The sequence below is a fragment of the Rhinoraja longicauda genome, chromosome 14 (assembly GCF_053455715.1).
Source record: "Rhinoraja longicauda isolate Sanriku21f chromosome 14, sRhiLon1.1, whole genome shotgun sequence".
Classification (NCBI taxonomy): Eukaryota; Metazoa; Chordata; class Chondrichthyes; order Rajiformes; family Arhynchobatidae; genus Rhinoraja; species Rhinoraja longicauda.
In genome coordinates this window covers 3,502,322-3,530,020 of record NC_135966.1, presented here as the reverse complement: position 1 = coordinate 3,530,020, position 27,699 = coordinate 3,502,322, and the positions used below count along the sequence as shown (strand labels likewise).

Genomic DNA, 27,699 nt, shown 5'->3' with positions numbered 1-27,699 from the left:
GAAAGGATTTTACTTTAGCTTAGTTTAGTGATACAGCGCGGAAACAGGTCCTTCGGCCCACCGACTCCGCGCCGACCAGCGATCCCCGCACACTGACACTATCCTACACACACGTGGGACAATTTTACAATTACACCAATTAACCCACAAACCTCTACGTCTTTGGAGTGTGGGAGGAAACCGGAGCACCCGGGACAAAACCCACGCAGGTCACGGGGGAGAACGTACAAACCCCGTACAGTCAGCACCCGTGGTCGGGATGGAACCCGGGTCTCCGGCGCTGTAAGTGCTGTAAGGCAGCAACTCTACCGCTGCGCCACCGTGACCTCCCGATGTGGGGGGCTTTGCAGGGGGTGATAAAGAGATCCGCTCAGACTCGCTCCTATTCCTCCCATTCCCTTCCCCCCACATTTCCTCCTCTAGCTTCACAATTTGCCACTCTTCAATCCTTTTGTCTCACACCTTCTGTCTTTACATCTCTGGCCTTTGTCCAACCATCAGACTATCAAAACCCTCCCTCGCCTGTATCGAGCTATTACCTGCCACGCTTTCTCCTGCCATTCCTCTCTTCCAGATTTCTTCCACCCCACACTCCACAATCAGTCTGAAGAAGGGTCCCGACACGAAATGTCACCTATCCATGTTCTCCAGAGATGCTGCCTGACCCGCTGAGTTACTCCAGCACTCTGTGAAACGTCACCTATCCATGTTCTCCAGAGATGCTGCCTGACCCGCTGAGTTACTCCAGCACTCTGTGAAACGTCACCTATCCATGTTCTCCACAGATGCTGCCTGACCCGCTGAGTTACTCCAGCACCCTGTGTTTTGCTGATGATCTGATCTTGTCGCTCCTCTCTTCACTTGCCAGTGTTGCTGTTCCCCTACTTGCACTACGTCTACAAACACTTCCACTGGACTGGTCGTAGTTCGAGTTTTAACCAGAATTAGAAGATTATAAACCAAAGATTTTTCCATGTCAGCATGGGCCGGCACGGTGGCGCAGCGGTAGAGTTGCTGCCTCACAGCGCCAGAGATCCGGGTTTGATCCTGACTACGGGCGCTGTCTGTACGGAGTTTGCACGTTCTCCCCGTGACCTGCGTGGGTTTCCTTCAGGTGCTCCGGTCTCCTCCCACACTCCAAAGACGTGCAGGTTTGTAGGTTAATTAGCTTTGGTAAATTTGTAAATTATCCCTAGTGTGTGTCGGGTAGTGTTAGTGCGGGGATCGCTGGTCGGCGTGGACTCTGTGGGCCAAAGGGCCTGTTTCAGCATTGTATCTCTAAACTTAACTAAACTAAACTTCCACTCGACTGGTAGGAATATGAGTTTTAACCAGAAGCAGAAGATTATGAACTAAAGGTGTTTCTGTGATGGTGGCATGCTCAAATTGACAGTGACAAAGAGTAAGAACAAAGGCTAGGTTATTGACATCCTGTTAGAAAACTTGGACAGAGTTTTACGAAGATAGACACAAAATGCAGGAGTAACTCAGCGGGACAGGTAGCATCTCTGTAGAGAAGGAATGGGTGATGATTCGGGTCAAGACCTTTCTTAGATCCTAATGCAGTTCCTTCCTACACCCTCTCTCCAGAGATGCTGCCTGTCCCGCTGAGTTACTCCAGCATTTTGTGTCCACATTCGGTTTAAACCAGCATCTGCAGTTCGTTCCTCCACACTTCTTCAGATTCAGGTTTGAAGTAGTGACCTGACCCGATCCATCTCCTTCAGAGAAAGAGTATTAGGTTAGGTACCACTGTAATCAGCACAAAGATTGACTTTGGGGATTGACTTCCACAACACTGTGGGACTTGCTGCTCACACCTCATCCCAATAATTGCTCTCTGTCTCACATCTCTTTCACTTTTCAATCCTATTTATTTTTCCACCTTACTGGAGAACAGACGCTCCTTAACTTTCAATAGACAATAGACAATAGGTGCAGGAGGAGGCCATTCGGCCCTTCGAGCCAGCACCGCCATTCAATGTCATCATGGCTGATCATTCCCAATCAGTACCCCGTTCCTGCCTTCTCCCCATACCCTCTGACTCCGCTATCCTTAAGAGCTCTATCTAGCTCTCTCTTGAATGCATTCAGAGAATTGGCCTCCACTGCCTTCTGAGGCAGAGAATTCCACAGAGTCACAACTCTCTGACTGAAAAAGTTTTTCCTCATCTCAGTTCTACCCCTTATTATTAAACTGTGGCCCCTGGTTCTGGACTTCCCCAACATTGGGAACATGTTTCCTGCCTCTAACGTGTCCAACCCCTTAATAATCTTATACATTTCGATAAGATCCCCTCTCATCCTTCTAAATTCCAGTGTATACAAGCCTAGTCGCTCCAGTCTTTCAATATACGACAGTCTCTCCATTGATCCTGAATTGATTGAAACGAGCCCTTTGACCCGCCAAGTCCGCGCCGACCAGCGATCACCCCGTACACCAGCACCATCCTACACACACAAGGGGCAATCCAGCTAGTTTTACCGATGCCAATTAACCTACAAACCTGTACGTCTTTGGAATGTGGGAGGAAACCGGAGCACCCGGAGAAAACCCACGTGGTCACAGGGAGAACGTACAGACAGCAGCCGTAGTCAGGATCGAACGTGGGTCTCTGGCGCTGTGAGGCAGCAACTCTACCACCACGCCAATACGTAATCCATATCCCTACATTCTCTGCAAATCCATGTGCCTGTCTGAGCTTCCTAAACGCCACTAACTAATCTGCCTCCACTACCACCCCCTGGCAGTGCTTTCCAGGCCCCCACCACCCTCTGTGTAAAAGACCTGCCCTGCACACCTCCACAAAACATTACCCCTCTCGCGTCACAGCCAGGCTCTCTAGTGTCGGCCATTTCCACCCTGGAAATTCATTCATTGGAAGGCTAAGATACAGTGCGTTAGACCATTAGCGTGATTAAAAAGTTACCAAATGCATTCGACAAATCAACCAACAATCTAATCCAACCAGGAAGGTTGAAGAAGGGTCTCGACCCGAAACGTCACCCATTCCTTCTCTCCCGAGATGCTGCCTGACCTGCTGAGTTACTCCAGCATTTTGTGAATAATCCAACCAGGAGGTAATTTTGTACAAAGATTTAGTTTAGTTTAGTATAGAGATACAGCGTGGAAACAGTCCCTTCGGCCCACCGAGTCCGCACTGACCAGCGTTCCCCCACACAAACGCTATCCCACAAACAGTAGGGACAATTGTGCATTGATACCAAGCCAATCAACCTACAAACCACAACGTCTTTCTTAAATCTGAAGAAGGGTCTCGGCTTGTACTCGCTGGAATTTAGAAGACTGAGGGGGAATCTTATTGAAACATATAAAATTCTTAAGGGGTTGGAGAGGCTAGATGCGGGAAGATTGTTCCCGATGTTGGGGAGGTCCAGAACCAGGGGTCACAGCTTAAGGATAAGGGGGAAGTCTTTTAGGACCAAGATGAGAAAACATTTCTTCACACAGAGAGTGGTGAGTCTGTGGAATTCTCTGCCACAGAAGGTAGTTGAGGCCAGTTCATTGGCTATATTTAAGAGGGAGTTAGATGTGGCCCTTGTGGCTAAAGGGATCAGGGGGTATGGAGAGAAGGCAGGTACAGGATACTGAGCTGGATGATCAGCCATGATCATATTGAATGGCGGTGCAGGCTCGAAGGGCCGAATGGTCTACTCCTGCACCTATTTTCTGTGTTTCTATGTCTATGTTTCTATGACCCAAAACGTCAACAATTCCATCTCTCCAGAGATGCTGCCTGTCCCGCTGAGTTACTCCAGCACTTTGTGTCCATCTGCGTCTTTCTTAAAGATTGTTTTCTACTCTGTGAAGATGGCTGGAATGAGTAACTCACGATGTACAACGATGGGAATTGCTGCAGTTTAACTATTCGTGGATCGGGGCATACCATGGCTGTCCCGTGAATAGGTCGCTGATCATTTATTTGCATTTCACATCACCGCCTTTGTGCGAAACGCGAGAAACAAAATCGCCCTCAAACCACAGAGCTTGGATGGCACAAGGGTGCAAGTACAGCACTCCGGATCACAATTCCAATTATCTGCATCCCTTGTTGAAAAAAACTTCAAACGATTACTTCACCCATAAGCCCATTAAACTAGAAGAATCGGCAACAAGGTCGTGTCATCTTGTGACTAATTGACTGTCAGCCCTCTGTACACTCGAGATTAACAATGCGGCAACAGAACACAAGGGACACAGGCACCTTGGGAAGTAGAAAGGGCCCGCTGTACTACCCTATTCATCGAGTCACACAGCGTGGAAACAGGCCCATCAGCACAACTTGCCCACACCGACCAACTACACTTGTCCCACCTGCCTGCATTTGGCCCATGTCCCTCTAAACCTGTTCTATCCATGCACCTGTCGAAATGTTTCCAAAGCATTGCGATAGTCCCAGCCTCATCGATCTCCTCCGGCAGCTTGTTCCATACACCCACCACCCTTTGTGTAAAAATGTTACCAGGTTCCGATTAAATCTTGCCCCCCTCACCTTAAACCTATGTCCTCTGGTTCTCGATTCACCTACTCTGGGCAATGGACTCTGTGCGTTTACCTGATCTATACCTCTATAAGATCACCCCTCATCCTCCTGCGCTCCAAGGAATAGAGTCCCAGCCTGCTCAACCTCTGCCTATAGCTCAGGCCCTTGTAAATATTCTCTGCACCCTTTCCATCTTGACAACATCTTTCCTATAACATGGTGCCCAGAACTCAACACAATACTCCAAATGCGCCCTCACCAACATCTTACTCAACTGTAACTTGACATCCCCACTTCTATACTCAGTACTCTGATGAAGGCCAATGTGTTAGCCGCATCTGGTTTCACATTCTTATACAATCATTTTTGCATCATTCATCATTCAATTATTTTTAGAGATACAGCGTGGAAACAGGCCCTTCGGCCCACCGAGTCCGCACCGACCAGCGATCCCCGCACATTAACACTATCCTACACACACTAGGGACAATTTTTATTATTATTTAAAAAATAAATAAAAATAATGAATAATAGTGCTAGTGTGCTACGATTAAAAACCATATCACTGTTTTAATTTAGTTTAGAGATACAGCGCAGAAACAGGCCCTTCGACCCACCGAGTCCGCACCGACCAGCGATCCCCGCACACTAGCACTATCTTACAGACGAGGGACAATTTACAATTATACTAAGCCAACTAACCTACAAACCTGTACGTCTTTGGAGTGTGGGAGGAAACTGAAGATCTTGGAGAAAATCCACGCAGGTCACGGGGAGAACGTACAAACTCCGTACAGACAGCGCCCGTAGTCAGGATCGAACCTGAGTCTCCGGCGCTGTATTCGCTGTAAGGCAGCAACTCTACCGCTGCGCCACCGTGCCGCCCTATCGCTGGCACGGTGGCGCAGCGGTAGAGTTGCTGCTTCACAGCGCCAGAGACCCGGATTCAATCCCAACTACGGGCGCTGTCTGTACGGAGTTTGTACGTTCTCCCCGTGACCTGCGTGGATTTTCTCCAAGATCTTCAGTTCTCTAAACTATATCTCTAAACTAAATTAAAACAGTGATATGGTTTTTAATCGTAGCACACCAGCACTATCCTACACACTCGGACAATTTACAATATTTACAGAAGCCAATTAACCGACAAACCTGCACGTCTTTGAAGTGTGGGAGGAAACCGGAGCACCCGGAGAAAACCCACGCAGGTCACGGGGAGAACGTACAAACTCCGTACAGACGGCGTCCGTGGTCAGGATCAAACCCGGGTCTCTGGCGCCGTGAGGCAGCAACTCTACCGCTGTGCCACCGCGCCGCACAAATTGTCAGAATAGATTTATATAAATCAACAAAACTAAAAAATATTAAAGTACAGGAGGGATCCAGGTTCTTGAAACAAAGATGTAGGGAATCGAAGGCACAAAGGCTTTGGCTTTTTGTGCAAAATGAACGTCTTAAAACTGGAGTACATGTTTGGAATCCAAAGAGATCCCAACCAGACTTCAGAAATAACTTTGTCACGCTTGGAGTTTTTGATTTATGGAATGGGCTGGCACCTAGAGCAGTAACTGCTGACTGTGTTGGACTATTCAAAAGGAAATTGGGTCAATCACTGACTCTGCAGAAAGTGGAAAAGACATGGACACAAGCTGGGAAAGATGAAAAATGACTTTAGACTTTAGAGATGCAGTGGGGCCAACAGGTCCTCTGGCCCACCGAGTCCACGCCGATCAGCGATCACCCCATACACCACAACTGTCCGACACACGATGGACAATCTACAATTTGCTGAAGTTGGACGCTGTGGTAACTCAGCCTGTAAGATAGACATCCCTTTCAACAGAATCCATTTTGCAGACTTGAAGAAGGAAGTTTGATTTTTCCTCAGTCCACCAGAAGCATCTGAAGCATCTAATAGACAATAGGTGCAGGAGGAGGCCATTCAGCCCTTCGAGCCAGCACCGCCATTCAATGTGATCATGGCTGATCATTCTCAATCAGTACCCCGTTCCTGCCTTCTTCCCATACCCCCTGACTCCGCTATCCTTAAGAGCTCTATCCAGCTCTCTCTTGAATGCATTCAGAGAATTGGCCTCCACTGCCTTCTGAGGCAGAGAATTCCACAGATTCACAACTCTCTGACTGAAAAAGTTTTTCCTCATCTCAGTTCTAAATGGCCTACCCCTTATTCTTAAACTGTGGCCCCTTGTTCTGGACTCCCCCAACATTGGGAACATGTTTCCTGCCTCTAACATGTCCAACCCCTTAATAATCTTATACGTTTCGATAAGATCCCCTCTCATCCTTCTAAATTCCAGTGTATACGAGCCTAGTCGCTCCAGTCTTTCAACATATGACTGTCCCGCCATTCCAGGAATTAACCTAGTAAACCTACGCTGCACGCCCTCAATAGCAAGAATATCCTTCCTCAAATTTGTAGACCAAAACTGTACACAGTACTCCAGGTGCGGTAATACAGCACGGAAACAGGCCCTTCTGTACGGGTGTCAGGGGTTACGGGGAGAAGGCAGGAGAATGGGGTTCAGGAGGGAGAGATAGATCAGCCATGATTGAATGGCGGAGTAGACTTGATGGGCCGAATCTGCTCCTACCACTTATGACCTTATGGCCCACCGAGTTCGCGCCGACCAGCGATCCCCGAACACTAATACTATCACGCACACACTGGGGGGCAATTTATAAATTTTACCGAAGCCAATTAACCGACAAACCTGCACGTCTTTGGAGTGTGGGAGGAAACCGGAGCACCCGGAGAAAACGCATGCGATCACGGGGAGAACGTGCAAACTCCGCGCAGACAGCCCGCCCTCAGCATTGGTGCGGATTTGGTGGGCCAAAGAGGCCGTTTCCGCGCTGTAAAGTCTAAAGTCTAAAGAGTCAGGGGTTCATGCACTTTATATCCAGGACATTGAACGGTTGTGGGAGAGTGGGGAGTGGGCCCTAATCTGATAGTGAACCTTAGAAGATTTATGCAGAGAATAATGGATACTTGGAAATGATTCATCTGTAAATTGTGATTTTGTTTAAACGCGAGTATTTTCTTTGCAAAAGGAAGCCTCAATAGTGGAACTGCCAACGCCAGCTTACTCTGAAAATACAAATGCAAATGCAAATGGATCTTATAGAAACTTACAAAATTCTTAAGGGGTTGGACAGGCTAGATGCAGGAAGATTGTTCCCGATGTTGGGGAAGTCCAGAACAAGGGGTCACAGTTTAAGGATAAGGGGGAAGTCTTTTAGGACTGAGATGAGAAAGTTTTTTTTCTCACAGAGAGTGGTGAATCTGTGGAATTCTCTGCCACAGAAGGTAGTTGAGGCCAGTTCATTGGCGATATTTAAGAGGGAGTTAGATGTGGCCCTTGTGGCTAAAGGGATCAGGGGGTATGGAGAGAAGGCAGGTACAGGATACTGAGTTGGATGATCAGTCATGATCATATTGAATGGCGGTGCAGGCTCGAAGGGCCGAATGCACCTATTTTCTATGTTTCTATGATTCATCTGCCAACTGTTATTTTTTTAAACGCGAGTATTTTCTTTGCAAAAGGCAGCCTCAATAGTGGAACTGCCAACGCCAGCTTACTCTGAAAATACAAAATGCAACTCAGTGAACAGTGTCAGCAATGAATTAAAACTACCATTAAAAAAACCAATGCTGTCCAAACATGACTGCTGGCACACAAATATTTCTGCCCGACACATTATTGACTCTTTTCTGTTTACAAACACAACAATCTTTCACGTGGGCGGCACGGTGGCGCAGCGGTAGAGTTGCTCCCTCACAGCGCCAGAGACCCGGGTTCGATCCTGACTACGGGTGCTGTCTGTAAGCAGTTTGTACCTTCCCCCCATGACCTGCGTGGGGTTTCTCCGGGTGCTCCGGTTTCCACCCACACTCCAAAGACGTACAGGTCTGTAGGTTAATTCGCATTGGTAAAATTTGTAAAATGTTCCCTGGTGTGTGTAGGACAGTGTTAGAGTGCGGGGATCGTTGGTCGGTGCGGACTCGATGGGCCGAAGGGCCTGTTTCAGTGATGTATCTCTAAACTAAACTAAACTATATCTCAGATAGCAAATCCTGGTTGAGGACTAGATGCACTTCTAAACCAACCAGGTCTAGAGAGAATGCACAACTTTCAAGTCAAGTGGAGTATGTATATTGAACTGGACTGAGTAAAGTTGTAAATTGTCCCAATTGTGTGTGTAGGATAGTGTTAGTGTGCGGGGTGATCGCTGGTCGGCGCGGACTCGATGGGCCGAAGGGGACTGTTTCCACGCCGTATCTCTAAACTAAACTAAACAAAACTAACATCTTTTTTTTTGTTAGTTCGTCAGCCAGTTTAGTTTATTGTCATGTGTACCGAGGTACAGTGAAAAGCTCTTGTTGCGTGCTAACCAGTCAGCGGAAAGACAAGACGTGATTACAATCGAGCCATTTACAGTGTATATAATTTATATGTGTGATTTTAAGAAGCTCATAGTTAAAGTAAAAAATGGTCCTGTAGGGGCAGAGATTAAAGAGCGTGGAGCGATTGTAATATGTGATTGTAGATCTGTTTCTCTGGCTAACGCACAAATAGTCGCCTGGGTTTGGCGCCAGCTTCTTATTTCTTGTATCTTCCACAGCTTCGAACAGGTTAATGCTGTCAGTTCTGCATTAAACCAAGAACCGTGAAAAGCAGTAATGGTAGAGGGAGAGACACCTTGCCTTTTACGCGTAGATAGGCACAAAGTGCTGGAGTAACTCAGCGGGACAGGCAGCATCTCCGGAGAGAAGGAATGGGTGACGTTTCGGGTCGAGACCCTTCTTCAGACTGAAGAAGGGTCTCGACCCGAAACATCACCCATTCCTTCTCTCCAGAGATGCTGCCCGTCCCGCTGAGTTACTCCAGCTCTTTGTGTCTATCTTCGATTTAAACCAGCATCTGCAGTTCATAGAAACATAGAAAATAGTTGCAGGAGGAGACCGTTCGGCCCTTCGAGCCAGCACCGCCATTCATTGTGATCATGGCTGATCATCCACAATCAGTAACCCGTGCCTGCCTTCTCCCCATATCCCTTGATTTCGCTAGCCCCTAGAGCTCTATCTAACTCTCTTTTAAATTCATCCAGTGAATTGGCCTCCACTGCCCTCTGTGGCAGAGAATTCCACAAATTCACAACTCTCTGGGTGAAAACGTTTCTTCTCACCTGAGTTTTAAATGGCCTCCCCTTTATTCTTAGACTGTGGCCCCTGTTTGTTTTTTTTGTGCCTTTTACGTGTGTTTGGTTTACGCGTCTTTGAAATAATGTGCTTGTTCCTTTCATACCAAAGCTTGATTTACGGGCTCGTAATTTTGGAATATCTCGCTCAAATTTACTGCTGACAGCATAGTAGTGGCGGGTATGTTTAATTTACACCTGTATGTTTAATTTACACCTTTTTGAATAATGCACTGTTCTTCAAGCACGTAACACCTTGCATGATAATGAAGGTGCCTACACACGAAATTCTGAGAGGCAGCAATGGGGTAGACAGTCAGAACCTTCTTCCCCCCCAGGGTGGAAATGACAATAGACAATAGACAATAGGTGCAGGAGGAGGCCATTCAGCCCTTCTAGCCAGCGCCGCCATTCAATGTGATCATGGCTGATCATTCTCAATCAGTACCCCGTTCCTGCCTTCTCCCCATACCCCCCTGACTCCGCTATCCTTAAGAGCTCTATCTAGCTCTCTCTTGAATGCATTCAGAGAATTGGCCTCCACTGCCTTCTGAGGCAGATAATTCCACAGATTCACAAGGGAGAACTGGGAAGGGGGAGGGGAAGAGAGGGACAGAGGAGCTATCTAAAGTTGGAGAAGTCAATGTTCATACCGCTGGGCTGCAAAAGAGTGGGGCGATCGTAATGGGCGATCGCAGACCCACCTCTGGGCCCAGCACGCAGAGAGAAGCACGTTCTAGAGCTATCTAGGTTTGTCTATCACTCTGTCTCTTTTTTACGATACGAAACAACAGAACTTTACTCATCCCGGGGGGGGGAACACAAGAGACATGGAATATGAAATTAAAGTGATGAGTGGAAAGGATTGGGGGGTGCAAAGATTGGGGGGTGGGGGGGGGGTGGGGGGAGTCAGCCTCAGTCTCACTCTACCCCACGACAGAAGGGGGAAGAGTTGTACAGTTTGATAGCCACAGGGAAGAAGGATCTCCTTTAGTTTAGTTTAGTTTAGAGATACAGCGCGGAAACAGGCCCTTTCGGCCCACCGGGTCCGCGCCAACCAGCGAACCCCGCACACTAACACTATCCTACACCCACTAGGGACAATTTTTACATTTACCCAGCCAATTTACCTACATACCCGTACGTCTTCTGGAAACATTGCCGAGTGTAATCTGCGATTCTTGGCCAGTGTTGAACATCCAACATTGTCGCTAATGTGACAAGTTTCATTTTTTGCTGCATTTGCCTAACATATTGTAAATCCCAAAGGAAACATTATTTTCTGTTATCTCACTAATAAGTCTTTTTGCCGGGCCATCCAGAGAACAGTTTGGAACAAATGTCTTTCGGAAAGTTTGGTTTTGATTTGCTTTTTTGTCGACGTTAAGCGATATGGAGCGACACAGTTATAGGAATTACTTGTTGAAAAATGGTTCAGTTTAGTTTAGTTTAGTTTAGAGATACAGCGCGGAAACAGGCCCTTTCGGCCCACCGAGTCCGCGCCGACCAGCGATCCCCGCACACTAACACTATCCTACACACACTAGGAACAATTTTTACATTTACCAAACCAATTAACCGACAAACCTGCACGTCTTTGGAGTGTGGGAGGAAACCGAAGATCTCGGAGAAAACCCACGCAGGTCACGGGGAGAACGTACAAACTCCGTACAGACGGCGCCCGTAGTCGGGATCGAACCCGGGTCTACGGCGCTGCATTCGCTGTAAGGCGGCAACTCTACCGCTGTGCCACCGTGCCGCCCATTTCATGTGGCGTTCTGTGCTGCATCTCGGTGGGACCAGTCTGTTGCTGAAGGTGCTCCTCAGGTTGACCAGTGTGTGATGGAGGGGGGTGAGCTGTATTGTCCAGGATGCTCTGCAGTTTGAGGAGCGCCCTCCCCTCCAAGACCACCTCCTTAGAGTTTTGTAAAGTGATCATATACTGCATCTCACTCAGGCCGCCGTGGTTTATTGTGAATAGGCTGGTGCTCTGTAACTCTTCAGGATCAGTACTCGGGCATGCTGTTTTAGTGCTAATTCACTGGCTTTTTAATTGCAAGTTTAGGGCAGGCAAGAGGGGTTTAACAGATTCTGAAGTCATTTATTATTTTAATCCACCCAAGCAAGCAGCATTTGAGTCTGGTTTTTAAGAGTCGCGATTTAATAATGGCTGGGTAATTACCGCTATAATGGGGGGTCGGGGGGGGGGGGGGGGGGGAGTGCATGAATGAATCGAACGAAAAGAAGAAATTGCCAATTTTCCCTCTGAACACAATAGACAATAGACAATAGGTGCATGAGGAGGCCATTTGGCCCATCGAGCCAGCACCACCATTCAATATGATCATGGCTGATCATTCTCAATCAGTACCCCGTTCCTGCCTTCTCCCCATACCCCCTGACTCCACTATCCTTAAGAGCTCTATCTAGCTCTCTCTTGAACTCATTCAGAGAATTGGCCTCCACTGCCTTCTGAGGCAGAGAGTTCCACAGATTCACAACTCTTTGACTGAAAAAGTTTTTCCTCATCTCCGTTCTAAATGGCCTACCCCTTATTCTTAAACTGTGGCCCCTTGTTCTGGACTCCCCCAACATTGGGAACATGTTTCCTGCCTCTAACGTGTCCAACCCCTTAATAATCTTATACGTTTCGATAAGATCCCCTCTCATCCTTCTAAATTCCAGTGTATACAAGTCTAGCCGCTCCAGTCTTTCAACATAGGACAGTCCCGCCATTCCGGGAATTAACCTAGTAAACCTACGCTGCACGCCCTCAATAGCAAGAGGCAGGCTTTGGGGCCAGGCTGCAATGGCACTCCAGTTTAGTTTAGTTTAGAGACACAGCACGGAAACAGGCCCTTCGGCCTACCGGGTTCGCACCGACCAGCGATCCCCGCGCATTAACACTATCCTACACCCACACTAGGGTCAATTTTTACATTTTTATACCAAACCAATTAACCTACAAACCTGTACGTCTTTGGAGTATGGGAGGAAACCGAAGATCTCGGGGAAAACCCATGCAAGTCACGGGGAGAACGTACAAACTCCGTACAGACAGCGCCCGTAGTCGGGATGGAACCCGGGTCTCCGGCGCTGCATTCGCTGTAAGGCGGCAACTCTACTGCTGCGCCACTGTGCCGCAGTTGTAGGGTGGGGCGTGGTCTTCATTCTTCACTTCACTCTGGGCTGAATTATTTCGGGCACTCACTCGTTAGTGGAAGGGGAGGTGGAAACGTTATGGAGTGGTCTTGTGATAGAGCATGGAAACAGGCCTGTCAACCCAACCTGCCCACACCGACCAACATATCCCATCTACACTAGTCTCACCTGCCTGCATTTGGCCAACATTCCACTAAATAGTTTGGATGAGGAGAGGATGTTTCCACTAGTTGGGAAGACTAGAACCAGAGGTCCCAGGTTAATTACTGGGATGGCAGGACTGACATACGGTGAAAGAATGGATCAACTGGGCTTATATTCATTGGAACTTAGAAGGGTGAGAGGGGATCTGAGAGAAACATATAAAATTCTTAAGGGATTGGACAGGCTAGATGCAGGAGAAATGTTCCCCATCTTGGGTGAGTCCAGAACCAGGGATTACAGTTTAAGAATAAGGGGTAGGCCATTTAGGACTGAGATGAGGAAAAACCTTTTCACCCAGAGAGTTGTGAATCTGCGGAATTCTCCGCCACAGAAGGCAGTGGAGGCCAATTCACTGGATGTTTTCAAGAGAGAGTTGGATATAGCTCTCAGGGCAAACGGAATCAAGGGATATGGAGAGAAAGCAGGAACGGGGTACTGATTTTGGATGATCAGCCATGATCATATTGAATGGCGGTGCAGGCTCGAAGGGCTGAATGGCCTCCTCCTGCACCTATTTTCTATGTTTCTGTGGCCTCAGAATTAAAGGACGTTCCTTGAAGAAGGTTACGAGGAGGAACGTCTTTAATCAGAAGGTGGTGAATCTGTGGAATTCATTGCCACAGACGGCTGTGGAGGCCAAGTCAATGGATATTTCTAAGGCAGAGATAGATGGATTCTTGATTAGTACGGGTGTCAGGGGTTATGGGGAGAAGGCAGGAGAATGGAGTTAGTTTCGGAGGAAGAGATAGATCAGCCGTGATTGAATGGCGGAGTAGACTTGATGGGCCAAATACGTTCACTTATGAACGTATAAACCTATCCTATCCATGTACATGTCCAAATGTTTCTTAAAATTTGATGACTATTTTTCCTTTAATTGATGAATATGGAACAGCAATTGGAAATTAATAAAACCCGGTCCAATTTTTAATCACTGAGGTTGATGAGTTGAAGAAACTGGTTTTGCAAGGAGGTATGTATTTTTTTAAAAAATCCAATTAATTTATTTATAAGAACTATTTATAAATCTTTCATGACCACAAAAAGCCCACAAAACCTCTCAATCGTACAGTTTGAGGCGCATTTTAACAATTAATTTGTAATTGAATATTTCTGTGGCAGGCGTATCTTAAAAGCATGTTTAGTTTTTGCTGTGTAGGTGTAGGTAATTGGTAATTGCTTTGAAAATAAAGCGTTGGACATCTGATCCTTCTGCACAAGGGTGAAGGACTAGTTTGTCTCACTTTGTCGAATAGTTTTAAACTAATTGCCGTTGTAATCGGGCCTTGACGTCTTCATTTTAAACGGATGGAAGCTAAGTTGGAAAATAAAGGTCTTTTGTCGGCTTTGATTTCGACATCAATCTTCAGCAGAACGAAGGGGTCAAATCCCCCACAGCAACACAAAGTCACAGGAAGATGGCCGTTTAAGGGCACCGTTAATATGGAACCTCGCGTGTCTGGAGGGCCCGAGGCTGGGGCCGGGGTCTGGGTCGTGGAGGCCTCAGGAGGGCACCCAGCGGCTTGTACTCGCTGGAATTTAGATGATTGAGGGGGGATCTTATGGAAACTTACAAAATTCTTAAGGGGTTGGACAGGCTAGATGCAGGAAGATTGTTCCCGATGTTGGGGAAGTCCAGAACAAAGGGTCATAGTTTAAGGATAAGGGGGAAGTCTTTTAGGACCGAGATGAGAAAGTTTTCTTTCACACAGAGAGTGGTGAATCTGTGGAATTCTCTGCCGCAGATGGTAGTTGAGGCCAGTTCATTGGCTATATTTAAGAGGGAGTTAGATGTGGCCCTTGTGGCTAAAGGGATCAGGGGGTATGGAGAGAAGGCAGGTACGGGATACTGACTTGGATGATCAGCCATGATCATATTGAATGGCGGTGCAGGCTCGAAGGGACGAATGGCCTACTCCTGCACCTATTGTCTATGTTTCTATGATAGTGGTGAGGTCGGCACGGCGGTCGATGATAGCGCCGACTGGCGGACGAGAGCGGACACGTGGAAGTGAGAACGCTGCTGCCGCGGGAAGCAACAAAGGGGGACCCAGCGTGGGGGGGAGGGGGAAGAGGGGGATGGGCGGCCACGATGGCGCAGCGGTAGAGTTGCTGCCTTGCAGCGAACACAGCGCCGGAGACCCGGGTTCGATCCTGACTACGGGCGCCGTCTGTACGGAGTTTGCACGTTCTCCCCGTGACCTGCGTGGGTTTTCTCCGAGATCTTCGGATTCCACCCACACTCCAAAGACGTGCAGGTTTGTGGGTTAATTGGCTGGGTAAATGTAAACATTGTCCCTAGTGGGTGTAGGATAGTGTTAATGTGCGGGGATCGCTGGTCGGCGCGGACCCGGTGGGCCGAAGGGCCTGTTTCCGTGCTGTATCACTAAACTAAACTAAACTAAACTAAACTAACCTAAACAATGGGGACCTGGTGTGTGGGGGGGGGGGGGGGGGACTATGGGGGAACTGGTGGGATGGGGTGGTATTTGTAACTTTGTAAGTGCCCTTTATGGGCGACTATTTGCATACCTTGGGTGTGCAAGCAAAGAATTTCACTGTGCCTTGTCACATGTGGCAACTCAATTCATCCCTTAAAGGTATGGGCGGTGGTGGAGTTGTTGCCTTACAGCGGCAAAGACCCCAGTTTGACCCTGACTACGGGTGCCGTCTGTGCAGACTTTGCACATCTTCGTTTAGTTTAGTTTGGAGATACAGCGCTGAAACAGGCCCTTCGTCCCACCGACTCCGTGCCACCCCGTACACTAGCACGGTCCTACACACACGCTGGGTGTGCAGTGATGCCGGGGGTCTCCGCAGTGACGTTCCGCCACCTCTGTAAGAAAAGCCACCATAAACAGCGGGGGATATAACAGCAGCCGCTGCGGCACCAGCAACAGCTCTGGCACCTAAACAATTACCACTGCAACACCGCCCACACACTAAGGAAAATTTACAATTTCGCAGAAACCAATTGACCTACAAACATGTACGTCTTTGGAGTGTGGGAGGAAACCGGAGCACCCGGAGAAAACCCAAGCAAAGTACAAACTCCGTACAGACAGCACCCACCCGTAGTCGGGATCGAACCCGGGTCTCTGGCACTGTAAGGCAGCAACTCTACCCGCTGTGCCACCGTGCCGCCACGCTCTACCTGTGACCGCGTGGGCTTTCTCCGGGTGCTCCAGTTTCCTTCCACATTTCAAAGACTCAGGAAGTTCAGGATATCCCCAAGGACTCTCACCAACATCTACAGAAGGCATTTTATCGGGATGTGTCGCAGCTTGGTTTGGGAACAGCTCCATCCCGAGCAGTAAGAAATTGCAGCCAGTTGTGGACGTAGCCCACACAAACCAACCTCCCTTCCATTGACATAACTTACACCCCACGCTGCCTCGGCAAGGCCAGCAGCAGAATCAAGGACCAGTCTCACCCCGGCCACTCCCTCTTCTCCCCTCTCCCATCGGGCAAGAGGTACAGAAGTGTGAAAACGCACACCTCCAGATTCAGGGACAGTTTCTTCCCAGCTGTTATCAGGCAACTGAACCATCCCACCAACAACGAAAGACCAGTCCTGAACTACCGTCTACCTCATCGGTGACCCTCGGACTATCCTTGATTGGACATTGTTGGCTTTACCCTGCACTAAACGTTATTCCCTTATCATGAATCAATACACTGCATAAGGCTCCATTTTGAAATCATGTATTGTCTTTCCGCTGACTAGTTAGCACGCAACAAAAGCTTTTCACTGTACCTCGGTACACATGACCATAAACTAAACACGTGTATTGAAAAGTGCACATTGGTGTGGTGACTAATCGAGGCAGAACAAATACTGCAAACGTGTTTTCACCGAGCCCACAGCGAACAATGGCCTGTTTCCTTTCCCATCGCTACTTTATTTGCACGTCCTTCATTCATTTGTTCCATATCTCACCAGTGTCACCGTCTACAGTATATCTCTCGTTTCCCTTTCCCCTGACTCTCAGTCTGAAGAAGTGCCTCAGCCTGAAACGTCACCTATCCATGTTCTCCAGAGATGCTGCCTGACCCGCTGAGTTACTCCAGCACTCTGTGAAACGTCACCTATCCATGTTCTCCACAGATGCTGCCTGACCCGCTGAGTTACTCCAGCACTCTGTGAAACGTCACCTATCCATGTTCTCCACAGATGCTGCGTGACCCGCTGAGTTACTCCAGCTGCTTTGTGTCTATCTTTGGTTTCAAACCAACATCTGCAGTCCCTTGCTACACAATGAGGAATATGCAGCAGGGTTTAGTGTGTGTGTGATCCACAGACAGGACTACTTGACTCCAGCACACATACATCATCATTTTCTGATTGAGAAAGACATTGCAGAGTTGGCAGAGAATGTGAGTGATAATCAAAGACATAGAAACATAGACAATAGGTGCAGGAGGAGGCCATTTGGCCCTTCGAGCCGGCACCGCCATTCATTGTGATCATGGCTGATCATCCACAATCAGTAACCCGTGCCTGCCTTCTCCCCATATCCCTTGATTCCGCTAGCCCCTAGAGCTCTATCCAACTCTCTTTTAAATTCATCCTGTGAATTGGCCTCCACTGCCCTCTGTGGCAGAGAATTCCATAAATTCACAACTCTCTGGGTGAAAAAGTTTCTTCTCACCTCAGTTTTAAATGGCCTCCCCTTTATTCTGAGTAAGAGTTTAGAAGGATGAGAGGGGATCTTACAGAGACGTATAAAATTACAAAAGGACTGGACAAGCTAGATGCAGGAAAAATGTTCCCAATGTTGGGGGAGTCCAGAACCAGGGGCCACACAGTCTTAGAATAAAGGGGAGGCCATTTAAAACTGAGGTGAGAAAAAACATTTTCACCCAGAGAGTTGTGAATTTGTGGAATTCTCTGCCACAGAGGGCAGTGGAGGCCAATTCACTGGATGGATTTAAGAGAGAGTTGGATGGAGCTCTAGGGGCTAGTGGAATCAAGGGATATGGGGAGAAGGCAGGCACGGGTTACTGATTGGGGACGATTAGCCGTGATCACAATGAATGGCGGTGCTGGCTCAAAGGGCCGAATGGCCTCCTCCTGCACCTATTTTCGATGTTTCTATGACTTTGTAAGTCGGTAAGTTCTCGGAGCAGAATGAGGAAATTCGGTCCATCGAGCCCAGCAGCGATCTGCAGCTCCTTCCTAAACACGCGGCAAGTCCACACAAGGTTTATAGACAATAGACAATAGGTGCAGGAGGAGGCCATTCGGCCCTTAGAGCCAGCGCCGCCATTCAATGTGATCATGGCTGATCATTCTCAATCAGTACCCCGTTCCTGCCTTCTCCCCGTACCCCCTTTTTAAGTCAGAGATACGTACCGATGAAATATGCCAGCAGGATGGCCAGGATGATGGAGGCGGCAATGGAGCAGAGGGCGGCACATTTCCAGCTGCAGTACTTGGACGGCTTCTTGAGCTTGAAGGCGCTGCGAGAGAACGTGCTCCTGGGCAGGAGCCGCGGCGGGGGGGAGTAGACGGTGCCTGACGTTAGCGGGTAGCCCGGCGAGGACGTGCTGAACAGGGGGGTCGTCCCAGAAGACGTCTTGAAGAGGAAGTGCCTGGAAGAGAGGAAGAACAATCTTCAGAGGGCGACCACACCATAACATTCCAGCGCAACCTCACAACGTTTGAGAGTAAGGGGTCGGCCATTTGGAACGGAGAGCAAACTCAAAGACGGGAAGTATAAGAAAATAACTGCAGATGCTGTTGGCAAATCGAAGGTATTTATTCACAAAGTGCTGGAGTAACTCAGCAGGTCAGGCAGCATCTCAGGAGAGAAGGAATGGGTGACGTTTCGGGTCGAGACCCTTCTTCAGACTTCAGACAGAAGTCTGAAGAAGGGTCTCGACCCGAAACGTCACCCATTCCTTCTCTCCCGAGATGCTGCCTGACCTGCTGAGTTACTCCAGCACTTTGCGAATCAAAGACGGGAATGTGGTTTATTCTGGAACTTGTGGCATTTCTCTCTTCACAGGGCCCTAGTGAGACCGCACCTGGAGTACTGTGTGCAGTTGTACAGGGCCCTAGTGAGACCGCACCTGGAGTACTGTGTGCAGTTGTACAGGGCCCTAGTGAGACCACACCTGGAGTACTGTGTGCAGTTGTACAGGGCCCTAGTGAGACCGCACCTGGAGTACTGTGTGCAGTTGTACAGGGCCCTAGTGAGACCGCACCTGGAGTACTGTGTGCAGTTGTACAGGGCCCTAGTGAGACCACACCTGGAGTACTGTGTGCAGTTGTACAGGGCCCTAGTGAGACCGCACCTGGAGTACTGTGTGCAGTTGTACAGGGCCCTAGTGAGACCGCACCTGGAGTACTGTGTGCAGTTTTGGTCTCCAAATTTGAGGAAGGATATTCTTGCTATTGAGGGCGTGCAGCGTAGGTTTACTAGGTTAATTCCCAGGAATGGCGGGACTGTCGTATGTTGAAAGACTGGAGTGACTAGGCTTGTATACACTGGAATTTAGAAGGATGAGAGGGGATCTTATCGAAACATATAAGATTATTAAGGGGTTGGACACTTTAGAGGCAGGAAACATGTTCCCAATGTTGGGAGAGTCCAGAACAAGGGGCCACAGTTTAAGAATAAGGGGTAGGCCATTTAGAACGGAGATGAGGAAAAACTTTTTCAGTCACAGAGTTGTGAATCTGTGGAATTCTCTGCCTCAGAAGGCAGTGGAGGCCAATTCTCTGGATGCTTTCAAGAGAGAGCTAGATAGAGTTCTTGAAGATAGCGGAATCAGGGGGTATGGGGAGAAGGCAGGAACGGGGTACTGATTGTGAATAATCAGCCATGATCACATTGATTGGCGGTGCTGGCTCGAAGGGCCGAATGGCCTACTCCTGCACCTATTGTCTATTGTCCATTGACTGACGTACGATGAAAGAATGGGTCGACTGGGCTTGTATTCACTGGAATTTAGAAAGATGAGAGGGGATTTTATAGAAACAGATAAAATTCTTAAGGGATTGGGCAGGCTAAATGCAGGAAAAATGTTCTTGATGTTGGGGAGTCCAGAACCAGGGGTCACAGTTTAAGAATAAGGGGTAGGCTATTTAGGACTGAGGTGGGGAAAAACTTTTTCACTCAGAGAGTTGTGAATCTTGTGAAATTCGCTGCCACAGAAGGCAGTGGGGGCCAATTCATTGGATGTTTTAAAAAGAGGGTTAGATTTAGCTCTTAGGGCTAACGGAATCAAGGGATATGGGGAGAAAGCAGGAACGGGGTACAGATTCTGGATGATCAGCCATGATCGTATTGAATGGCGGTGCTGACTCAAAGGGCCGAATGGCCTGCTCCTTCACCTAATTTCTGTTTCTATGTTTCTTCTAGCACCTCGCACTTCCCCCGTGAGAAACAAACACAAGACAGAAAAGGACACAAAGTGCTGGAGTAATTCAGCGGGTCTAGCAGCGTCTTAGTTCATAGGTTCTAGGAGCAGAATTAGGCCATCCGGCCCATCAAGACTACCCCGCCATTCAATCGTGGCTGATCTGTCTCTCCCTCTCAACCCCATTCTCCTGCCTTCTCCCTGTAACTCCCAACACCCGAATCCGGCAATCTCCACCTTTAAAATATCCATTGACTTGGCCTCCGCAGTCTTCTGCTGAGAGATACATCGTGGAGACAGGCCCACCAAGTCCATGCAGACTAGCGATCCCCATACACTGCGACCATCCCACACACTTGGGACAATTTACAGCCTTTATCAAGGACAATTAGCCTACCAACCTGCACGTCTTTGGAGTGTGGGAGGAAACCGGAGCACCCGGAGGAAACACACGCAGGTCACGGGGAGAACGTACAAACTCTGTACAGACAGCACCCGTAGTCGGGATCGAACCTGGGTCTCGGCCGCTGTAAAGCAGCAACTCTACCGCTGCGCCACCGTGCCGCCATCGCATAGGGAAACATGGATAGGTGACGTTTCAGGTCGGGACACCTTCTTCAGACTGAATATATAATGGGGGAAGCTGGAAGAGAGGTGGGGGCGGCACGAAGCCTGGCAAGTGATAGGTGGATACATGTGAGTGGGGAGGGGAGGTTTGGTTGGCAGTTGGGTTGGACAAAGTCCAGAGAAAAGACAATCAGGGTGAGATGAGGAGCTAAGGAGATAGAAAAGAAGTGAATTGTGAAGCCAGAGGATGGAATAAAGTTGGAAGGGGTTGGGGAGAAGGGGAAACGGGGTTGCGTTCGCAGATTAGTTACCTAATATTTTAGATTTTACTGTTCATAACATCAGGTCCTAAGGGGAATAGGTGGTCTTGGGTGGCGCAGCGGTAGAGTTGCCGCCTCACAGCGCCAGAGACCTGGGATCGATCCTGACTACGGGCGCCGTCTGTACGGAGTTTGTACGTTCTCCCCGTGACCTGCGTGGGTTTTCGCTGGATGCTCCGGTTTCCTCCCACACTCCGAAGACGTGCAGTTTTGTAGGTTAATTGGCTTCGGTAAAATTGTAAATTATCCCTGGTGTGTGTGTAGGATAGTGTTAGTGCGCGGGGATCGCTGGTCGGTGCGGACTCGGTGGGCCGAAGGCACTGTTTCCGTGCTGTATCTCTAAACTAAACTAATCTAGAAGTCTGAAGAAGGGTCTCGACCAGAAAGGTCACCCGTTCCTTCTCTCCTGAGATGCTGCCCGTCCCGCTGAGTTACTCCAGCATTTTGTGTCTAACTTCGATTAAAACCAGCATCTGTAATTCCCACACATAATCTAGAATAATAATGGCGGGCAATCCCATCAAAGGCTGGGCTCCACCTTGCGAGCCCACGTGGAGAGCAGCGGGAACTGTGACGCCATCTGGCACCCAGTTGGACTTCAGCGCTCCACTGCACGCGAGACGACAAACGCTAGCCAGCGTTGCCATTCGGAACAGCCGACTCCAGCCCCTCCGAGACACAAGATGCGGCAAATTAACCCCTTTATCAATCTCTGTCATCCTAAGGTTTTTTTTTACAGGTGTAAATTTAGTTGGCACCAGCGAGAGATTTTCTTTGCTTGAACTGGCTGTGTAAACATCTAGAAAAAAACTGCATGACATTACAAGTCTGAGCAAGATGTCGCCTGCTCTGTGGAGTGAATATGAATCTGCTTTCTTTGGACTTTGCCCAACACTTCTCTAAGATCGACCATTCCCTCAATAGACATCAAATGAAGTGACTTTACAAACGAAGTCTTTCCATCGCCGGATTTAACTCTTTTATCCCTAATCTGGATTGAAATGTGCAAGGGTTCATAACAACCTCCTTCATCATTTTCCTCTGTTTGACGCAACATGCAAACCTCGGACTAAAAAATAAAAAACACACAGTTTTAGTACCATTTACAATACAAGGTCCCCAGCCAAAGCACTTCTGAAAATACCATTATAATTTCCTGTTAAAAACAAATGAAGACTACAAAGGTGATAATGTAATTCATTAAAAATGGGCACGTTTTTCTGCCTTGACTTGACTTTGATTTAGAGATACAGCACGCAAACAGGCCCTTCGGCCCACCGAGTCCATGCCGGCCAGCGATCACGTTGTACACTAGTTCTATATCACACACAACAGGGACAATTTACAATTTTGCAGAAGCCAATTAACCTACAAAACTGCACGTCTTTGGAGTGTGGGAGGAAACCGGAGCGCCCGGAGAAAACCCACGCAGGTCACGGGGAGAAGGTACAAACTCCGTACAGACAGCGCCCGTAGTCAGGATCGAACCCGGGTCTCTGGCGCTATGAGGCAGCAACTCTACCGCTGCACCACCGTGCCATTATGCTGAGGAATCATCCCTCAGCTCAGTGGCCAGGACCAACCTCCCGACAGCATCTCTGATTCCATTGGGAATTCTCGGTCCACAGATGAGGAGCCAAGGGGGGAGGTGTTTTCCCCTCTGACTATCTCCCCAGGGTAGGGGAACCAAGGACCGGAGCATAGAAGTGAGAGGGGAAAGATTGACTAGGAACCTAAGGGGCAAACCTTTCACTCAGAGGGTGGTGGGTTTATGGAAAGAGCTGCCAAAAGAGGTGGGTTGAGGCAGGTGCTAAACAACATTTAAGAGATATTTCAACAGATTGGCACGGTGGCGCAGCGGTTGAGTTGCTGCCTTACAGCACCAGAGACCTGGGTTCGATCCTGACACCGGGCGCTGTCCGCAAAAATCATATTACAGTATTTATTGAGGGTCGGCACAGTGGCACAGCTGGTAGAACCACTGCCTCACGGCGCCAGAGTCCCAGGTTCAATCCCGACCTGGGGCGCTGTCTGTATGGGCAATGGCCTGATGGGTCAATAGACAATAGACAATAGGTGCAGGAGGAGGCCATTCGGCCCTTCGAGCCAGCACCACCATTCAATGTGATCATGGCTGATCATTCTCAATCAGTACCCCGTTCCTGCCTTCTCCCCATACCCCCTGACTCCGCTATCCTTAAGAGCTCTATCTAACTCTCTCTTGAATGCATTCAGAGAATTGGCCTCCATTGCCTTCTAAGGCAGAGAATTCCACAGATTCACAACTCTCTGACTGAAAAAGTTTTTCCTCATCTCAGTTCTAAATGGCCTACCCCTTATTCTTAAACTGTGGCCCCTTGTTCTGGACTCCCCCAACATTGGGAACATGTTTCCTGCCTCTAACGTGTCCAACCCCTTAATAATCTTATACGTTTCGATAAGATCCCCTCTCATCCTTCTAAACCAAGTGCTCTGGTTTCTGCCCACATTCCATCGGCCTGGATAGAGTGGATGTGGAGAGGATGTTTCCACCAGTGGGAGAGTCGAGGACCAGAGGTCATTCACAGCCTCAGAATTAAAGAACGTTCTTTTAGGAAAGAAATGAGGAGAAATAAGGAGTAGAGTTTCAAAGTCTACAGAGAGACTTGGGCCTTTTGGAAGGGTGGGCTGAAAGATGGCAGATGGAGTTTAATGCTGATAAGTGTGAGGTGCTGCATTTTGGTAGGACAAATCAAAATAGGACGTACAGGGTAAATGGTAGGGAATTGAGGAATGCAGTGGAACAGAGGGATCTGGGAATAACTGTGCATTGTTCCCTGAAGGTGGAATCTCATGTGGATGGGGTGGTGAAGAAGGTGTTTGGTATGCTTGCCTTTATAAATCACAGCATCGAGTATAGAAGTTGGGATGTAATGTTAAAATTGTACAGGGCATTGGTGAGGCCGAATCTGGAGTATGGTGTGCAGTTCTGGTCGCCAAATTATAGGAAGGATGTCGACAAAATGGAGAGGGTACAGAGGAGATTTACTAGAATGTTGCCTGGGTTTCAGCACTTAAGCTACAGAGAGAGGTTGAACAGGTTGGGTCTTTATTCTTTGGAGCGTAGAAGGTTGAGGGGGGACTTGATAGAGGTTTTTAAAATTTTGAGAGGGACGGACAGAGTTGACGTGGGTAGGCTTTTCCCTTTGAGAGTGGGGAAGATTCCAACAAGGGGACATAGCTTCAGAATTGAGGGACAAAAGTTTAGGGGTAACATGAGGGGTAACTTCTTTACTCAGAGGGTGGTGGCTGTATGAAATGGGCTTCCGGTGGAAGTGGTGGAGGCAGGCTCGATTTTATTATTTAAGAGTAAATTGGATAGGTATATGGATAAGAGGGGATTAGAGGGTTATGGTCTGAGTGCAGGTAGATGAGACTAGGTCAGGGAGAGTGGTCGGCGTGGACTGGTAGGGCCGAACGGGCCTGTTTCCGTGCTGTAGTTGTTATATGGTTATATGGTTAAATGTCTTTAGTCAGAGGGTGGTGAATCCGTGGAATTCTTTGCCGCTGAAGGCTATGGAGGCCAAGTCAGTGGATATTTTTATGGCAGGGATAGATAGATTCTTGATCAGTATGGGTGTCAGGGGTTATGGGGAGAAGGCAGGAGAATAGGGTTAGGAGGGAGAGATAGATCAGCCATGATTGAATGGCGGAGTAGACTTGATGAATGGCCTAATTCTACTCCCGTCACTTGGAATTTAGAAGGAAGGATCGTATCGAAACATATAAGATTATTAAGGGGTTGGGCACGTTAGAGGCAGGAAACATGTTCCCAATGTTGGGGGAGTCCAGAACCAGGGGCCACAGTTTAAGAATAAGGGGTAGGCCATTTAAAACTGAGGTGAGAAGAAACGTTTTCACCCCGAGAGTTGTGAATCTGTGGAATTCTCTGCCTCAGAAGGCAGTGGAGGCCAATTCTCTGAATGCATTCAAGAGAGAGCTAGATAGAGCTCTTAAGGATAGCGGAGTCAGGGGGTATGGGGAGAAGGCAGGAACGGGGTACTGATTGAGAATGATCAGCCATGATCACATTGAATGGCGGTGCTGGCTCGAAGGGCCGAATGGCCTCCTCCTGCACCTATTGTCTATTGTCTATTGTGACCTTAAAATATCTTTAAGTTAACTGGCCCTCTGTAAATCACTCTAAGCGTGTAGGAAGCGGATGTGAAAGGGGGGGATAACGTAGAACCAGTGCGAACAGGTGATCGATGGTCGGCACGGACTCGGTGGGCCGAAGGGCCTAGTTCTACGGTTTATATCATATATCATATCATATCATATATATACAGCCGGAAACAGGCCTTTTCGGCCCTCCAAGTCCGTGCCGCCCATTATCTTTTAATCAGTTCAATAAATTTAACATCATTAGTTCTTTCTAAGTATTTAAATTCTTATTGATGGAATGAGAATAGATGCAACACCTGACAGAGCAGAATAATCGTTCTGCTGCCACCATGGGATGTTGGATTAGCTAAGATTTACTCTGCTGTTGTTTTGGTAAACTCACTGGGTTTTTTTAAGAGATCAAAGTTGTTTTTTAACTAATTGTGTTTTGCACCAATGTTCTCTTGCTTTTTTTTTTACACAGTCTTATTGGCCTGCAGAATGTTAAGTGTGATTTATGTACAATGTATGTTTTTTTTTAAAGTGCTTGTCCTAGTCGATGTGACTGAGATGCTGCTGCGTGCAAGATTTTCATTGCACTGTATTTATGATAATATACTCGAAAAAGACACAGAGTGCTGGAGTAACTCAGCGGGACGGGCAGCATCTCTGGAGAACATGGATAGGTGACGTTTCACAGAGTGCTGGAGTAACTCAGCGGGTCAGGCAGCATCTGTGGAGGACATGGATTGGTGGTGACGTTTCACAGAGTGCTGGAGTAACTCAGCGGGTCAGGCAGCATCTGTGGAGAACATGGATTGGTGGTGACGTTTCACAGAGTGCTGGAGTAACTCAGCGGGTCAGGCAGCATCTGTGGAGAACACGGATAGGCGACGTTTCACAGAGTGCTGGAGTAACTCAGCGGGTCAGGCAGCATCTGTGGAGAACACGGATAGGTGATGTTTCACAGAGTGCTGGAGTAACTCAGCGGGTCAGGCAGCATCTCTGGAGTACCTGGAGAAGCGACGTTTCGAGTCGGGACCTTTCATCAAACCCGAAACGTCACCCATTCATGTTCTCTAAAGATGCTGCCTGACCCGCTGAGTTACTCAAGCACTTTGTGTCTATTTTTTTTGCAAACCAGCATCTGCAGTGCCTTGTGTGTGCAGTATAGTTCAGTTTATTATTGTCACGTGTGCGTAAAGCTTTATCTTGCGTGCTATCCAGTTTGTGAAGAGTCTACATGATAAAGGGTGCAAGGTTTAGTGCAAGATGAAGTCCAGTTCAATATACATCCTCCACTTGACTTGAAAGTTGTGCATTCTCTCTAGACCTGGTTGGTTAGAAGTGCATCTAGTCCTCAACCAGGATTTGCTATCTGAGATGTAGTTTAGTTTAGTTTAGAGATACATCACCGAAACGGGCCCTTCGGCCCATCGAGTCCTCGCTGACCAACGATCCCCGCACACTAACACTGTCCTACACACACCAGGGCACATTTTACAAATGTTACCAATGCGAATTAACCTATAAACCTGCACGTCTTTGGAGTGTGGGAGGAAACCGGAGCACCCGGAGAAAACCCACGCAGGTCACGGGGAGAACGTACAAACTCCGTACAGACGGCACCAATGGTCGGCCTTGACCTGCGCTGTAAGGCAGCAACTCTACCGCTGCGCCACTGTGCTGCCCCATCTTGCCTAAGTGCAAGATACCTGCCCACCTGTAGTCACCTGTCCCAGGTGTGTCTTGCCCACCACCCCAGTACAGACGACCCTCCATGGGCGAGTGTCATTTTCAGCGGAGTGGGGCGGCAGGTTTTGACTGCACACAGGTGGCAGTCGTACCAATATCCCCCAAACCCTGGCTCCCCTTGGCATCTGACAGTGACCTTACAAATGCTTTTAAACGTGTAATTGGTAGAGACATTTAAAAATTAATTCCAGATTATTCCAATAAACTTAACTTCAAAAACAAAAAATCATATTAAAGAATAAATTTAATTACAAACACCTTGAGGGACTAGAAATTAATTAAAAACGATGAAAACCAAACGCACGCACTGCCTATCTGCACTTATTCAAGGAATGCATTCAAGCAATGAGTCGATGGGCCCTGAAATGAATGGGGTGGGGTCAATATCCTTACGGCAAATATCCTTCCCAGCCATGAAGTGAAAGAGGCAAGTACAAAAGGCCATCCATGCTCTT

The 27,699-nt window shown here is 48.1% G+C and overlaps 1 protein-coding gene across 11 annotated transcripts in view; it reads right to left on the bottom strand.

The window, feature by feature from the left end:
* The window catches only part of LOC144600001 (teneurin-2-like), a 1,473,402-nt gene that overhangs the window by 220,557 nt on the left and 1,225,146 nt on the right, over positions 1–27,699 (bottom strand). For all 11 annotated transcript variants that reach the window (XM_078411299.1, XM_078411301.1, XM_078411304.1 and 8 more), the window contains one exon: positions 18,448–18,686. In XM_078411299.1, coding sequence (XP_078267425.1) covers positions 18,448–18,686 — 239 coding nt within the window. The remainder of the gene's footprint in view (positions 1–18,447; positions 18,687–27,699) is intronic.